At 47.3% G+C, this 16,694-nt stretch overlaps 1 protein-coding gene across 1 annotated transcript; it reads left to right on the forward strand.

Annotated features, from left to right (window-relative positions):
- The first annotated feature begins 4,992 nt into the window (after positions 1-4,992).
- Positions 4,993-16,633, forward strand: SH2D4A (SH2 domain containing 4A). The gene is made up of 9 exons (XM_035549853.2): positions 4,993-5,297; positions 6,136-6,295; positions 6,920-7,079; positions 9,187-9,252; positions 9,660-9,795; positions 11,724-11,940; positions 12,897-13,027; positions 13,491-13,711; positions 15,293-16,633. The coding sequence occupies exons 1-9, from the start codon at positions 5,114-5,116 to the stop codon at positions 15,383-15,385; spliced, it is 1,368 nt and encodes a 455-aa protein (XP_035405746.1). The 5' UTR covers positions 4,993-5,113; the 3' UTR covers positions 15,386-16,633.
- The last annotated feature ends 61 nt before the right edge of the window (positions 16,634-16,694 follow it).

Here is a 16,694-nt window from a genome sequence, read left to right on the forward strand (position 1 = left end):
TCCTCCTGCCCTTTGCCCCCCCCGTTACCGTCAGCACCCCCTTGTGGCCCCCACCGCCCCCGTTACACTCCTCCCCCCCCCCGTGGGCGTCGTGTGGAGGCGGAGGCATCGCCATGGTGCCCCCCCCCCGCGTGGGGTTTATGTCAAAAGCGATAACGTTTTTTGTTTGTTTGTTTTTATTTTTCTTCCCAAGCTTGTCCAGTATGAGCAAGGGATTATTTTCGTGTAGGAAACCTTTTTGTTTTCTTAGCGCAGTGGTGCCTGGGGCCTCAGCACTGCACGCAGAGCACAGGGACTGGAAGGAAAACACACAGCCCACAGCATCCTACAGCCCCCCCTGTTCCAGGGCTGACAGATCGGGACCCTTGTGTGAGGGAAAAGCTAGGAGACACAGCAACCTACAGCCCCCCTGTTCCTGGGCTGACAGAATGAGGCCCTTGTGTGGGACATGCCTGCAGCAGGACAGCTGGGGAAAAGGCTAGACTGGCTTTGAAGAGGAGCATTTTCCAAGCCCTATAACATTATATTCTAGCATTCCTTCCTATTTCTAACATTGCTGCCTGTTTCTAACATCCCTCCCTATTCTAACATTCCTGAGGGAGCAAAATATGCCCTTGCTTTAAAAAGGAGAGGAAGCGTCAGCCTGTGTGTTGGGCATGCAGTTACAGAAGGGCTGGGGAGATGAGGAAAATGGGGGCGTTGATCTCATCCCTGCTGAATTGCTCTTGCCCCGCTCCTTACTCTGTGTTGCAGCCACGCACGTGATGGGCTCCTCAGCACAAAACTGCTCTTGCAGTGTGCTTACAGTGCCCGGATGAAAGGTGTCCTGAATAGACCTCCAGCGTCATGAAGCAAAGATAGGAAATGATAGTCTGTTCTTCTCTACTTTTCATCTAGCTTTTCAAGGTCTTCAAATCCTTGGTGAGGGCTTAGATACACTAATTTACCTCTTGGGAAAGCTAAGGCAACAACACAAAAAAGCAAAGACAGCAAGCCCTTTTCAGAGATAAACCATTTTAACTACTTGTCTTATCAAGAAAAGTAGTATTGTTTTCTGACGTGATTCAGAAGAGTACATGACCTTGTCATGTCTTGCATTGAAAGTTAAGGTTCAACTACATTATGATCCTTGAAACTGTCGTCTCCTTATTATCCCTAAAGAGTGTGGTGAGGGGCAGAAGATTGAAGAAAGAGGTAAGAGAAATATAAGTGGCATTTGATAAAAAATCAGCAGTAACAGCTTTTCTTGCCTTTTTTTTTTTTTCTGACAATGTTTGAGCCTCTTGGGGTCACTTTTAATTTAACGTTCCTGTCACATTTTCCGTAGAGGTGCATGCAGCAGTTTGAAGAAGCTGCCTCAGAAAATGAGTACAACAACCACCATTCAATATGTTCACTATTTCATTTTATACCCCCTTATTTAATTTATTGATATAGAGAATATCAAATGTGTATCTATGTACGTTTGCCTACTGCTTTCTTGGATAACTTTTCCCTTTGTGGCAGTGACAATAGGGAATACCAGGATGTCAGAAGGGGGTGTCCCATGAGCCTGCCAGGGGATGACATGGAGTGATCCGTGTGTTCATGTACTTAGATTTCCCCCATTCATGGTAGATGATTGACAGGAGCATGGAAGAGACTGCTCTCCAGCAGGCAGCTTAAATGCTGCATGACCTTGCTCTTTTAAGGGTTGTATGTTTCCCTCAAGCAGCGGAAGTTTCCAGTACTTTCAGTGGCAGTTCAGCCTGAGTCAAGGTGAGACACAGTTGCAAGCTGCTGCTTAAATGCACTGGAGAGAATTTCCAGGTTGTCTTCGGGCAGACTTTGTGGCAGCAGAGGGGAAGAGTACCTTCCCTTCACATGGGCGCCACCAAACATCCGAATTCTTTGCCCATCTGTGCAATTGTCCCAGGTAAAGCCTGGTATCTGGACTGTCACAGATGTGTGAGAGGCTGTCTCCCAAGTGGGGAGGTAACCCAGGTGGGCAGAAAGAGGCAGGTTAGACACAGAGCGCAAGGAACCTTAAGAGAGAAGAAGCACATCGCAGTGAGGAAAGTCACCTGCAGCACGAGGGGGCAGTACTGGGAGGGAAGGGGAAAGCAGCACCACAGCCTCTGCAGCTCTGCTCGCTGCACATTTTAATTCCGCAACATAAACCACACTGGCCCGTGCCAGATGCCTTCTGTGCAGCCAGGTGGTGAGAAGGGCCCACACAGAGGTGACGCAGAGCGCTGTACGAAGAGGCAGGGTGCAGGACAGCAGCCAGCTGGGGAATCGAGCTCAGGGCCCGTGCTTCCAGTCAGTTCCAGCCACAGACGCACACGTCTCAGTTGTAGCAAGGATGTCCTTTCCAGGAAAATTTTTGGCCATCCTCTTTTCCAAGCACCCTGCTGGCTACTGAGCTGTGCCTTTACTGAAGAGTTTCCAGGGAAGAGTAATTCTGCTGACCCAGAGCCAGAGGGCAGAGCTGCTGGGAGACCTGACCAGCTGGATGCCTTCCCCCGGTCCCCCCCGGGGCAAGATATTGAGTGCCCTCTGTTTAGCAAACCACTTAGCATTTGGCCCACACAAACCACAAATGATACCTTCTCACCTGAAGGGAATAAAAGCACTTCACCTCTCTTCATGCAATGAGACTGTTACATTAAAAGCCTCTTAAATTTTAGACCTCGTGATTAATTTCTGTTGGCCCAACCCTCAAGTTCAGACCATGCTCAGACCATGCTATCATCTGCTTCAGCTACTGTTTCAGATCCACAGAGGTCTTAACCCTTGCTGTTTCTCCAAAGAAAAAACACCTTGGACTTAAACAACAGTTTTGTCATGTTCTCTAAAATCAGAGCAACATCAAGTACCCTCTGAAGACATGACTTTCGCTAAAATAAACCCCACTAAAATAAACTTTGCATCCTCCAATTTGCACTGTGTTGAAATGGTCTTTTAAGAACAAGCAAACAAACCAAAACTGAAAGCTTAGGGGTCCCAATCCTGGCTAAGCGTGCTGTTCTGACACTGACCTGTTTGCAAATAGCTTCTCTTTCAGACAGTGCTTTGGAGCAGGAGGCAGCGAAGCTTAAACAATAATCCCCCAGCAGCGCGCCCCAGTTTTGCAGTCTAACACACAGTTCAGGTTTCCCCAGGGATTGGGGACTGCCCACCAACACCCCCCCCCCAAAAAAAGCTGCTCATTCTCTGCAGCTGCAGTCCTCCGTGGCTCTTGGACAACCTGAGTTCCTTTCTTTGGCTGCTGAGCTGGAACCATTCTGTTATTGGGGGGATACTAAAAAGCATTACCCGGATAAGAACACCTCCCACTGACCTGCCCCAAAAGCCTGCCTGATGCCAGCCTGGGGGTGAGACGGAGGAAGGTGGAACACCAGTGCAGCAGAACAAACCCAGCAGATACTGTCCTGCCAGTTGAACTTTACAAAGGCTGCTGTTCTGCTGCCCCATTTCCACTAATTAAATGCACCACGTTCATGTTCCTTTGGAAAGCTTCAGTATTATGTTTCTCTGACACTCCCTTCTCTATTCTTTTACTCCTTTCCAAAACGAAAATAAAAATAATTAAAAAAAAAAAAAAAGGCAGACTGTGGGCTGAATCTGAGCAGTCATGCTTCGAATCTGAAGGTGCTCCCAACACCTTTTTTTTCCTGTCTCAACCCCAAATTTGGGTCCCTAGTCTACACCCTGTACTGTAAGAAACTTTATTGATTTGACAGCAGGATTTAATACTTACTGCTGCTTCACCCTGGCACAGGTCATTCTGTCAGTTTGTGCCCCACCAACCACCTCCCTCCCATCTACTGCACTGTGCCCTAAGTGTGCTCATTCCTCAGACTCCCAGGATTTGTGTAGAAGGACGTGAGTAACCCCACTGGCCTTTTCTCTGTAGCCTGCTGGCTTCATATCACAAAAGCTTGCCCAGAAGCCCCTTGCTGCCCCTGGCCAGCCACCGTGCAGCCCGCTCGGGAATCGTACTTCATCTATAGCCGTCAGCCTTCCTCTGTCCTCTTCCTCCTCCCTCAGCAGCACCTGGGTTGTGCAAGTGTCATCGCAGGTGCTATCAACCAACCTCCTGATATCCATGAGGTTATCCAGATAAGATAGGGAAAAGAGCTGGTTTCAAGGTCTTTAGTCCACATTTCTATTTCCTCGCTCCCCTGCCAGCAGAGCGCTCCTAATTTTTCCAGAAGAAAAACTTTGCTTTAAGTGTAAATATATGGGCACAAAGCACAGCTGTGTGGGCGTTAAGTATGTTGACGTGCTCCAGGGCAGGAAGAGGGGCACTGATTCTCCCTGTCCGCTTCATCCAGATAAAAGTGGATGCGTGGTGTCAGGCTGGCCACGGGGGAAAGGTACCTCAGCAAGAACTGTCAGACCGGGAGCTGCCTCAGCTCGTCAGCTGCTGCCGATCTGGCTTTGGAGAAACCAGCTGCGCTACCTGTACTCCTTGACTTGCTGCGGTGCTGCCTTTGATGGATGGGAGCACACCAAAATTCTCACCGGGCGTCTCCCGCCCCTACCTCAAAAGCAGAGCCTAAAGCCCTCCCAATCTTTCATTGGTGAAATGAGGCTGGCCGGACTTGTTAAGATCAAGCCGCCCCATCTCAAAGTTTTCCTTTTCAAAGGAGGAGCCGTCTGCTCACGGGTTCATTGATTCCCTGCCCAGCAGGAATGTTTGCTCGGCACGGACAAGCCACACCTCTGATGACTGTAACAGGCAGAGCGCTCTCTGTTTTGATATACTATCAGCTGGGTTTATCAAGGTATATAAACAAAACCTCCCCACTCCAGAACTCTCCCTCTTCTGGCCAGTTGTCCCTGTGGAGTGTGCGGGGGCTGCGACTGAGCTGAGCTCACCTGCTATTTCAAGGAATTTTAATAGCAGGTTTTAAGCTACTTATTTACTTTTTTTGGTCTGTGCAGGAAGTCTGAGCTAAAAAAAAAAAAAAGATAGAAGTATAATTACCCTGGCACGCCTGCATTCCTGCTCCGGGCTCAGGCGGGGAGGGCGTCTTTCTTGTCGGTGCAGGCACGTTTGAGCCAGGAAGAGGACCAGATCCCTGGAGATCATTGCCACAAACGCGTGTAACTGAAACCTCCAGCCATGCTGAAACAGATATTATCGGACATGTACATCGATCCTGACCTGCTGGCAGAACTCAACGAGGAGCAGAAACAGATCCTCTTTTTCAAGATGAGGCAGGAGCAGATCAGACGGTGGAAAGAAAGAGAAGCTGACGCAGAAAAGGAAGAAAAGAAGCAGCAAAAGAAGCCACCGCCAAGAAAAGGTAAGTCTCGACCTGCCAGCTGCTTCCCCCTCTGGCACAGACCTGACCAACTCAGCTGCTCCCCAGAAACGGGAGGTAGCGTGTCCCTAGGGCAATTTCTTCTCCCAGGGACACATCATAGCTGCGTTTCCAAACTGTAACTAACCTCACTTCCCAAGCTTAGTTTGGCCTGGCATACAATGGTTTTACTCCCTTACCCAGATACTTTGCCCTTTGCCAAGTTCCTAAACTCCCTTTCCTGGGAAGCTGTCGCTTCCTTACTCCCGGCAGCAGGAGATGCAGCTCATCAAGCATCCCACTGAATGGGGGCCTCTGACCCCGTCTGTAAAATAACCACGGACTCAAACGCCTGTCCTGGGGTGCCTGGAACATAGGGGAGCTCAGCAAGTCCCTTTACCTTGTCTGAGGCACCAGATCTGCAGGAGTTTCCCTTGTGCTTTTAGATGTGAGGTCTTTTTGACTGGATTACACAGCATATTATCTGCTAGCATGGTATCACTGCTCTCCCACCTGCTCTGTTTGCAGATAGTTCACCCTCACCCAGGCCCTGGACAAGATGCTTGGGGAGGGTGGTGGCAAGGAATTAGAGAAAGAAAGGAAATACTGGCATCCCTTCTCCCCAGATTCAGAAATGTCCCCTTCACTGACCTGGCTGCAGTATTGTGAAATGAAATGGGAGGTGCGTCCTGTGTCCCAGCCAAGCTTTCCCCATGTCCAGCCAGCCACTTTTGGAAAGGCTCTGCCAACGGCAGCAGCCGGTGGATACAGCACGTGGGACACAGGCCCTGCACAGAGTGCTGAGCAAACAGTGTTTGCGAGAGAGCTACTTCTTTTCCAGCCAGCGGGAAGTCAGTGAAATGGAAGCTGGGTGCCGACAACGATGTCTGGGTCTGGGTGATGGGCGAGCATCCTTCAGATAAATCGTATGCAGCCATCTGTGAAGAGATCCAGGCACAAAGGGCAAAGCAGTTAGCAAGCGAGCAAGGCAAGGAAGCGAGGTAAGCACTCTCCACCTGGAGGACTTGGTGGGCAGACACAGAGAAAAAGACATTCCTAGAAATTGGAGGCTGGACTCTTCTCTGGGGACTCTCCCCTCTGTTTTGTGAATTTTCCTTCTTGCGAGGAAGCGGGTGGGCAAGTCCAGCATCGCCACCAGGAAGTAGCGCAAGCCCTTTATAAAACCTCTTTTTTCTTTCCTTTGATTTGCACCTCGGGGCTGGGCGGGGTGTGGCTGTCACACTCTACTTGCAGGCAAAGGGCTCAGGCGAAGGTCGGCTTTCTGCAGGTACGCACAGTGCTGGCAGAGACCATCTCCAGCTCAAAGCCCTCCCCAGCTCACGGAGTCTCCCGTGATGTCCCTGCTGTGGTCACCGCAGCAGTTCATAGGAAATGGTAGCTCTGTCACCGCAGCAGGTGATGCATTTGGATTGCACCGATTCACCAGCAGGTGCTCCCAATGAGTAATTAAATTAATTATTCCATCTACCTGATCTGGAGATATGATAGCTGCACGCACGTGCTCCATCGCAGTGCTGTTCTGCTCATGTGTAACTTCCTCTCGGATGCTTGGAGAGCAGAAAGTGACTCCCTGGGATTCCTAAGACCTGTCTCTCCCGTTTCAGAGAGACCAACTGTTCTGTAACGCCGTCTCTGCACCCCCAGCCGGGAGTCCTTGGTGAGACAGATGTTCAGGGGAACAATAAAGGCACTCTGGAGGAACAGAAAGAAGATGATAGAAAAACTGCTGCTGCTACAACGGGGAAAAGCCAGGAGCTCAAAAAGGTACTTTCCCCCTTTTCTCCATACTAACCAGCATCATTTGCCTGAGATCTAGGAAGTGCAGCAAATCCTGATTGCTATTGATACAAATTTGAGTGAGAGAAAAGCCAGCTGACTGCGAAGGGCTTTGCTGTACTCCTAGAAGAAGCCATGCTGTTACATCCTTGGGAGGACTTGGGAGGTCCAAGTGCTATTCTCAGCTGGGATAGATCTGCTCTGTAGCACCAGACAAGCTACTCTCAAATCCTTTGCTTCTGTTCTTTGTGGATAAAATGAGGGTCAGAGTACTCTCCCTCCTGCTTTGTGGCTAGTCTGGACTGCTTTCTGGGCAAGACCAGAGAGCCTATCCCAGGATTTGAGGGCTATAAACTTGCATGTGCAGACAAATCATCTACTTTTATAAGAGATCAGCTGTATACAGTTTTACCAGTATCCTCTAACATGCATATTTTCAGGTGAAATAGCTTATGACCTTTACAGCATAGGAAAATGCCAAATGCAAGTAAGCAGTGTCAGTAACTACACCTTTACTGAGGTAATATTTTTCTCCAGTAGTAAATACATTTCTATTTTTTAATTGGCTACCAAAAAAAGCCATTTGCAGAGAACAGAAAAGGACAAATTCAGTTAACTACCAATGCAACCAAAGCTGAACGGAAACGTCCTGTTGACTCACTGGGAAAAGTCCAATCTCATTCAGTGAGTTTTCATTCAGCCTTTTGCTGCTAACTTGTATGACCTTATGTTCTTTTATTACCCAGCCATGCCATATCTCAGTACAAAAGCATGATAACTGAAAGCTGGATTTTGGTAGAGTGCCTCTCCCACTGCTGCCAAAATGCCGAAGGGAATCCAGTGGCTGACTCCTTTATCAAAAGGCTCTGAATCACACTGGGTTTTTCTCAGCACTGTTTGCTGAAGCTGAGCAACTATGTGGGAGATTTTTTTTTCCTCCCCCTTTTAAAGGAAGTTATTAGTCAGAGCTATCTAAATAAATAAAACAAAACCCAGCCAACCCAAAATCCCACCACCACCAAAAAATGGAAAACCCTTTCAAAGTTTCAAAAGAAACTGAGGCTTTTTTTTTTATACATATATTTTACTTTTTGTTTTCTGTCATTATGCTATGGGTAATTTTCCCAGGTTTCTGATGTTTTTGCTAGTAGGAGGGATACAGGCTGCAGAGTGTTGCATTTTCTAGGTGTAGAGAGGGAGGGGAGAAAGCTCATTGTACTGTTTTTTTTCCTGAGATGTAGTTCCCACTTAACTGTACCTGAGGGAACTGGGCATTGTGCTCCGCCTGCCGCAGGGGGCAGGGGTTTGATCTAAGAAAACAAGCTGCTTCGCTCACATTTTAACTTCCTAGCTTCCTGCCTAGGACAGGGAAGTTGGAAACATGGGTTCATACTAAGCATTGTAGAAGATAAAGTGTGTCCTCGGTAAGCCGTGCAGTGCAGGTAACTCGTTACTCATTGTGCTGTGGAAGGCAGGCTGAGTCAAACAGGAAGGTGGGTGGGTGTTTGCTCAAAGACAAGGCTAACTTTTTCTTAAAAGACAGGTCTCGGATACCAACCTCTGCTAGTGTAGCTAGACTGGTTTTAGGGAAGAGACACGCAGCTTGTTGGGTCAGTCTGACAAGCAGTGGTTTGCAGCACATAGCAGCAGCTGAGCACAGGCAGGTAAAGCTCTGGCAGATTTTGGGAGGGAAGGAAAGGAAGTTGTCCACTTCCTGGGACCACTTGGGATCATCACTTAGCAAATCCAGGCTTGGGACAATCCTGACACCCCTGACTCTTTCTCCTGGGGCATGTATCACATAAAAGTGAGAAGGAGTGAGCAGCTTCTCCTTGGCATCAGCTCTAAAAATGCAGAATGCTCCAGCCTGCCCTGTTGGGGTCTCTGGGGAGGGCTGTGAGAGGAGGGCAGCCTGCAGAGCACAACGCGTGGCACTCCCCCACGCACAGCTTCCCAGGCTATGGCAGCCCAGCGCTGCTACGTGGCACCTGTACTCTCCACCTGCAAATTCTCCAAATTTGCAAGGGCATGCTCTAAAAAAGAGTAAAGGTCCTGATGCTGCATTCATTTCTCACCGCTCTTTTCCTCTGCCCAGAGGGAAGCCAGGGATGTTCACCAGATGCTGGCAGACTGCCACGTGAGGAAGGGTGGCTTCCCGCAGGTAAGTTGCAATCTAGGACCTAAAAACACATTGAGGCAGGCCCAGACTTTATCCTAGAGTCCCAGTCAGCCTCAGAGACTCACCTGACCCACAAATGTCCACCTCGTTGACCAGTTTTACTCAACATTGCCATATTCCTTGAGTGTGGTGTTAAAATTTGGACTGGCCAAAAAGCAGGCCAGCCTGGCAGACTGGGCAATACCATGGGACGATGTTCCTGATTATTTCTGGTAGACTGTTTTCCCTATTTTCTCTGTTGTGACCTGCAGTAAAGGAAGAGGGTCTGCATGTTATTGAAATAACGGATTCACAAAAAAGAACGCAGTACTCAGTATTTCAAGGCTAGCTAAAAAGCAGGGCTAAAACTAGCCTGGGACAAAGCACTAAGCGTACTATGTCTTTCACAGATGAAGGAAGCACAGAAGAGAAATTCAGAAGAAACCACAGTCCCACTGAAGGCAATACCACAAAGCCACACAAGCTCAGAGACCCAGAGTACGCTGCAGAAATCTGATGAGAATGAGCCTGAATGGCAGGAATCCTGTAAGATCTTAGGATGACCTTTTCCTGTGGGGCTTGAGAAATCTTAGGGCTCTGTGTGGTCATCTCAGTCACTCTCCTGCAAAACTGGAACTGAGTATTTCTCAGTCAGTGGCTGGAGAGTACTGCCAAAAGCTACACTGCTGCATTATCAGAAATTTTTCTGAGTCCACACAGCATTGAGACTAGAGCTGGGCAGGGAAACGGAAAATTTTTCCTACTGAAAAATCACCATTTGGAACCATTTCCCCATTTCAGTCTTTTCTGTATTTTAAGCTGATTTTCTTTTTAGTTGAAATCTGATAGCTTTGAACACTAACAGTGCCAAGCAGAATGGGTCCTGCTGGCATGTGGTAGTGCTCAGACACCCTATTAAAATAATCAACAAATAGGAGCCACGTGGGTGTAGCCAAGATAATTGATTTTAAACCAGAGATTGCCTTTGGTAGAACTTTGCAGTAACCATTGCTCTCGTGGACTAGGATAATGGGTGGCGAGGACAAACTAAAGAGGGCAATTTCATAAACACTTGATTCATGGCAAACTGCTTTCACTGAGTGAAAGGAGCCCTTTTTGGACTTCAGAAGGGAGCAAGGAGGGCTTTTGCTGGTCCATAAAATTCATTTCTGTGCAGAAGGTCAGCATAAGGCCAAAGCAAAACTCCTTTGTGCACAACTGAGCCACGATGTGGGCTAATCCAAGACCTTAGAAATAATATAAAACATGAAAAAAGAGGCCACATAAAACATGAACAAGGGGCCACTCCAAATCTCCTCACTTTTTACCATTTCTGCAAGGCATAGTCCTCCCATCTGCTTCCTTGTCATACAAAAAAAAAAAAAATCCCACCTAAACAGAGCACCTTCTAACATAACAAATCCAAACAATAGAAAGGAAAATGACAAAACAGTATGAGACTTCTAGTGACATCTGTCACTGCTGCCAAGTACTTCCTGAACTCTCTGCTTTAGTCACTATGATAGCTACATTTCCTTCAGAGATCTCCCAGAGTAGCTGCATACTTCAAAGGTGATTTTTAAAAAATAGCCTGAGTTAAAGAGACATCTTGACTCGATTCCTTTTCATGGAGTCTTGCTGTCCAGCTTCCTCAGAGACTGAAACAAAGGGTTACAAGCTTGGTATGTAAGAAATACCCTCACACGCTGCTTGCCTTTGTTTCCACCCAGCTTCAAATTCTGCCCCTCACACTTCCTCTCCTGGGAAGAAGGAATATTGGAGAACTTGATGTGTTTTTTTTCCTCAGTTCCTCCCCTGCTGTTCAGTAGATGGCAATGCAGTACTACCAATTGTTTTCACTTCAGACCAAGGGTTTTATTTTTCTTACTAATAAAATAAATCTGCAGTTGATTACAAAAGCGAGGAAAGAACTAGCCTATCTCAGACTGGAGAGCCCATTACTCCTGCAGACTCCAGGATGTGCTACTGAATGCGTATAACCTGGAGAATCAAAGCAGTATTTCAGAAAACAAAATATCCAGCTAAGTTCTCTACTTCCCATAACAGTCTCAGCAAGACTTCCTTCCCTCCTCAAAGTCCATCAGGACTTTCAAATCCTTCAGAAGATTGATTTTGGGGTCATTTCAGCAGTTGTTTTTGTTCTCACAAATGAGTGCATCTTTCAGACAGTGGCCAGAGTAGCTGAGCTGCTACAAGCTTGTGTGGAAGATGAATGACTTCCAGCTTAGGCAACCTCAGATGCCTCCTTGAGAACACAGGATGGGGAGAACCTTAGTCCTACAGTAACCTCCCTCCACAGTAACACTGCCTGTGCCCAGGGCTAGAGCACAGAGAACCCAAATGCTCTGAAATGAGTTATTCCTCAATTTCAGCAAGCAGGGAGATGACCAAGGGGCAGCAAGCTTAAAACTTGCCTGCTTGTTCGCTCCTGTAGGACTCATTTTTTGTTCCAGTGCGGAAAGCCAAGGCAGCAGATGAGAAGAGACGCTCCCTTGCGCGGCAGGCCAGGGACGACTACAGGAGGCTTTCGCTGCAGGGTGTCCACAGAGGGAAGCAGGCAGATATATCCAAGAATGCCACAGCAGGAGATCGGCGACCGCTCCAATACCCGCCTCTCCCACCCAAGCCTAAACTTCTACCTTCTGTGATGGCAAACGGGAAAGCAGTTAGGTAAGAAACATCCCTGTGCGCTCTTGAGGGATGAGCTGCTTCTGCTCTGGCAAGGGCTGGCTGAGATGAGAAATGTTACCTGTCCTCCTTGTGTGGAGGAGAGACACTCCACTGGGAAAAACAGGCTATACAATATTCCAGCCTAGGGTGTGAAGATTGGGGCAGAGCTGTTGATTACAGTGATGAGGCGTATTTGTTCACTCCTGGAGGTTTACTGTCCGACTGGGATTCTCATTGACATTCCTGTTCACTAGATAAGCTCCCACACCAGAAGCCTTGCTCCTGTGACACTCATACAGTTCTGTTCAGTCTTCCAGTGATTTTCAGTGACTCCAGTTCACCCAAGGCTCCTTGGACAGGAGTTGCTTCTGTCATGTTGTAACAGACAAGGACAGATGGTGGCTTACTGCAAAGGGACCCACCTCCACTGAAAACACTAGAAATCCAGGTTTGGACCATTAAAAACAAAGATGAGGACTTAGCAGCTGAGGATCAGCGTCCATGTCATGGTGTAAAAGTTGCACTGTGTGTTTTCACCCAGCTGAGGGAAATGCCACCGGAGCTGCTAACCAGCGTGTCCTCAGGTTCAAACCCTCAGCCTTCTGTTCCTGGCTCTTGGCTCTGCCCTTCTTAGCCACCTCCCAGAATGCCCAACCTCCGGATTATACGGAGCTTTTGGAGATAAAAAGACCCTCTTCTGACAGAGTCAAGTTCTCTTACCTGCCATGCGTGAAGTCAGACTCAGTGACAGGCTTATATAGCAGAACATCCTAAAGCCTAGAAGACGTACATCCTCTTTGCTGGGTGTCCACTGAAAACCATACAATAATGCTGACAGCTTCATTATCGTAAGCCTTCTGTTCAGGGCTGTTCTTAATACAATGAACAAAAGGTAATTCCTGCCAAGGACTCAAAAGCTGTTTGAACTTGCACAAATTCGCTTTCTTTTGTAACAGGAAAGAGGGAATCCAGAGGACAATCTCCACTTCCACTGAAGAAAGCATCATCAAGTGGTTCAAAGAGGAGCAATTCCCGCTCCGAGCTGGCTATCAGAAAACCACAGACACGATAGCACCGTGGTTCCATGGTGAGTTCTGAGCATTTCTGCCCCAACCCAAACTTTTAAGTTGGTACTGCTAACATGGCTGCTGCAAGAGGCTGGGCCCAGGAGCTTTTCAAAGGTGCCTAGCTATCAATTTTAAATGTGTACGATAGTTTAAATTCCTTTAAATTCCTCTAGCATTACAACAAAGGCTAAGCTAAAGTCTCAGAACAGAGGCCAGATCTTCTCAAACTCTCATAGCCCATTGATAACAAGCCTAATATGCCAGGAATGAAACAGTTAGCATGAAGTACAGTTAGCATGAGACCATGGCCAGCTACTAGCAATGGCAATATCGCTCTTGGACTAGTGAGCAAGAAAACATGCAGTTATGGAAGCACTGTGAATTAGTTTTAGAAAGGTAAAGCACACTTCTTGTGAAAAGTGTTCCATCCCCTCCTCTGCAAATGCTATTTTCTCTTCAGCTCTGTGTTTTGGTTTTCAACAGGTATCCTGACTTCTCAGAAAGCAGAGGAGCTTCTGAGCAAAACGGTGCCGGGGAGTTTTCTGGTCCGGGTCAGCGAGAAAATCAAAGGCTACGTGCTTTCCTATCGGTCTGTGGAGGGATGTAAACATTTCCTTATTGACGCCTCTAGTGATTCCTACAGCTTCCTCGGAGTGGACCAGCTACAACATTCAACGCTGGCTGACCTTGTCGACTACCACAAGGTGAAATTCTATCAAGGCACTCATTAGCTATTTGTTTGTGTAGCTGCCTCAGGGCATTTCAAAATAAGAAGGAACAGATTTAGTTGTTATAATGTAGGTCAGAAGGCCCATTTTTGCTACCACTGAGTATCCTTTGCGATGCTCCAGCAGGGTATGCCAGCCCTATAGGGATGTCTCAGACAACCTAATACGTCTCAAATGTCTTAGACCTGAAGTGCTCCTCCTGAAGTGGGCAGAAGACCTTGCACAGGGCTCAAGTTCCTACATATTATTTAGTAGAAATACTGATAAGTTGATAGGTGACAGCATACTTACTCAGGCATTTTTGATTTTGTCCGTTGTTGTAGAGTCCCAACAGGCCAGGTAAGCAGAAAATATGCTTGTCTCTAGCTCCGGAAAGAAAGAGAACAAGGTATCTTTATAATCTCCAAGCAAACAAAGCGCTGTACTGAGCAAAAGTAGCAAATACAGGAAGGGAAGGAAGAAGGCCAGTACACTCTTGCAACAGTAACACCAAGTATTCGCTAGCATTGACTGCAGTTGCGTAGGGTCCAAAAACAACCAGATCCTGCACTCGTTTATTGTAAGATCCGCCCAGGGCCAGGACAATCTTTTTGCCTAAAGGTTCATATATTTGTGTTTCTTTTCAGTAAGTGCCTAGCATAATGCATACATGGCTAAACTAAATTGGACATGGGGAAAAATATCTATGCTTATTTGCTAGAGCTCTATCTGCACTGCTTCAACCTGCTTCTTTTGTGTGGATTTCACAGTCCGGGCTGAATCTGTTGAAAGCAGGAGCTAGACAGCTACTGGTACCAAAGCTGGAGGATTTAAAGCCTGGCTGTGCATGTCTATATTAAAGACAGAGTCACACCCACAGTCTGCAAAGAATCCTACAGACTCCACTGCACTACAGCAGATGTGTGTGGGAGTAGGGTGAATCTACCCTGATGAAATGCTCTGGTGGGTTCTGCTTATCATCCACTGGGGGACCATGAAAGAAGGCAAGTTCCCACCATGCTTCTGTTGCTGAGGTTGGGAATGAGATTGGAAGCAGAAACCCTGCTTCGAGGGAATTCTCGTTAGAAAAGGGCTTGCCAAAGCAGACGGCATGTGCTCACCGCAGGATCCACCCTTGTCCCTCTCACAAACAGAGCCAGAAGCTCAGATCCCACTCGTGCGCACCCCTGCCTGCACTAGCACAAGTGCAGCGAGCTTGTGGTCCTGCTTACCTGCATGCTGCACAGTCCTCGCCCTGGCTCTTCCTAGGCAGGACAGCACTGCACCCTGTAGAAGCCGTGGTCACCTACGAGACGAGCAGTGTCGTTTCCAAGAACTACCAGAATCACACCACTGGGTTATCGCACCAAGCACTGACATTGCTTTTTGAAGGCAGAGGGCAGCCCTGTGGATCTGTCCCCTGAATTCCCGGGGCTCTGAGTCGTATTGCACAGCAGAATGAAGAAGTCCACGCAGTAACGGAGGCGGGGAGGCTGCTGTTCACTTCATGACTTTGTGATAGGTCGGGTGTATCCTGGTCTGTTTGAAAAGTGTTTTAACTTTATCCTCTGCCAACAGGAAGAAGCCATCACTTCCATGGGGAAGGAGCTGTTGCTTTACCCGTGTGGTCAAGAGGACCACGAACCAGATTACGTCTCTCTCTTTAAGTGAACTTCTCAGTCTCATCACATAGCCCCGAGCCTGTTTTCACAAAGACCGCACTTCGAACTGGAGCTGGCTGACGCTTACCTGAAACTTGCCTCGAGTCCCTGTATTTTAAATCCTTCACAACAAAGCAGTAGGAGGATAAATGCTGTTGTGGGCTTCTCATTTCAACAGGACGCATCAGCCCAGCAAGCTACAAAGCACCCAGAAATATCACGCACATTGGAGTGAATTAGATGATGAAGTATCAGCTGTACGGGGAGATACTGCCATGTATTTTCATTGGGTTTCTGCAGATTTCCTCGGGGACATCTATGTTCAAGCTGCCTTTTGCTATTGACTGCAAGGTTGTGCGCTGCCTGGGAAATAGATTGGTATCTGCAATTGAATGAGATCATAGCTTCCTGAAGGCACCAAACAACTCGGAGAAGTGAATTGGTCTTGAGAGTAATTTGTGTAATGTGAAGCTTAATCCTGTAAAATGCTGTGCCCTTGGAATCAAGGATGTTCGAGCCAAACATCCGAGCAAACCCCTGGTGCCTTTCAGTGACATGTGTTCTCTGTAGAGGGATTTTCATGAAAAATGCATTTTAAAAGTTCCTTTAGCTTCTGAATATAGATTCTCACTCTTTTAACCTGTATCTATATCCCACGCTGGCCGTTCTGCATAGAGGGGGACTAATCTTTTGGAAGGGAGAGGAGAAAGGATACAGGAATTTGTTTGCAAGAAACATGCACAGAGCCTAAACAATGTAAGAAACAGGGCATATCAGTATTAGTAAAGTTTACAGAAATGTTTGCCAGTAAAGAATGCTATTTTCTAGAATGGAGCTATTTATTACAAGTTGTGTCCAGATTACTGCATCTGTTGTGAACTTTAACATAGAACTATTTCTTTCAACATAATGTTCTCTCTTCGTATCTGTTAAACTGCTCTTTAAAAACACAACTCAGAATATTGGGGGAGAAACTGGACAGAATCACACAGCAAATTAATTCTTACCCTGACTGCCTCCATTTGAGTTGCTGCACGTGACAAACTGTACAGCCGAGGGTTGTGCAAATCTCCTAACGTCATCATTTGTTAGAGATGTGACCCTCAAGTGAGCAAGCGCTCAGTTGTTTACCCATTCCCTTCCTTCGGGTGGATCGGGGCCACTCTGCTAAAAAGAAGCAGTCAAAACCTTCCATCTTACATCCACCTGTATTTTGCAGAACATTGATTAAAATAAATTCTTGTAATCATCTGGTCTTAAAGTTTGCAGCTGTGCATGGTGATTTCCATGCAAGGATGGAGGGCAAAACCTGCGCTCCA

The sequence above is a fragment of the Cygnus atratus genome, chromosome 4, assembly GCF_013377495.2.
Source record: "Cygnus atratus isolate AKBS03 ecotype Queensland, Australia chromosome 4, CAtr_DNAZoo_HiC_assembly, whole genome shotgun sequence".
NCBI classification, from domain to species: domain Eukaryota; kingdom Metazoa; phylum Chordata; class Aves; order Anseriformes; family Anatidae; genus Cygnus; species Cygnus atratus.

Bases quoted from the DNA above. Each gene is read 5' to 3' on its own strand.
- SH2D4A (XM_035549853.2), top strand. From the start codon at position 5,114: ATGCTGAAACAGATATTATCGGACATGTACATCGATCCTGACCTGCTG. The intron at 6,296-6,919 runs GTAAGCACTCTC...CTCCCGTTTCAG, and splicing joins GAGCAAGGCAAGGAAGCGAG to AGAGACCAACTGTTCTGTAA. The intron at 9,253-9,659 runs GTAAGTTGCAAT...TGTCTTTCACAG, and splicing joins GGAAGGGTGGCTTCCCGCAG to ATGAAGGAAGCACAGAAGAG.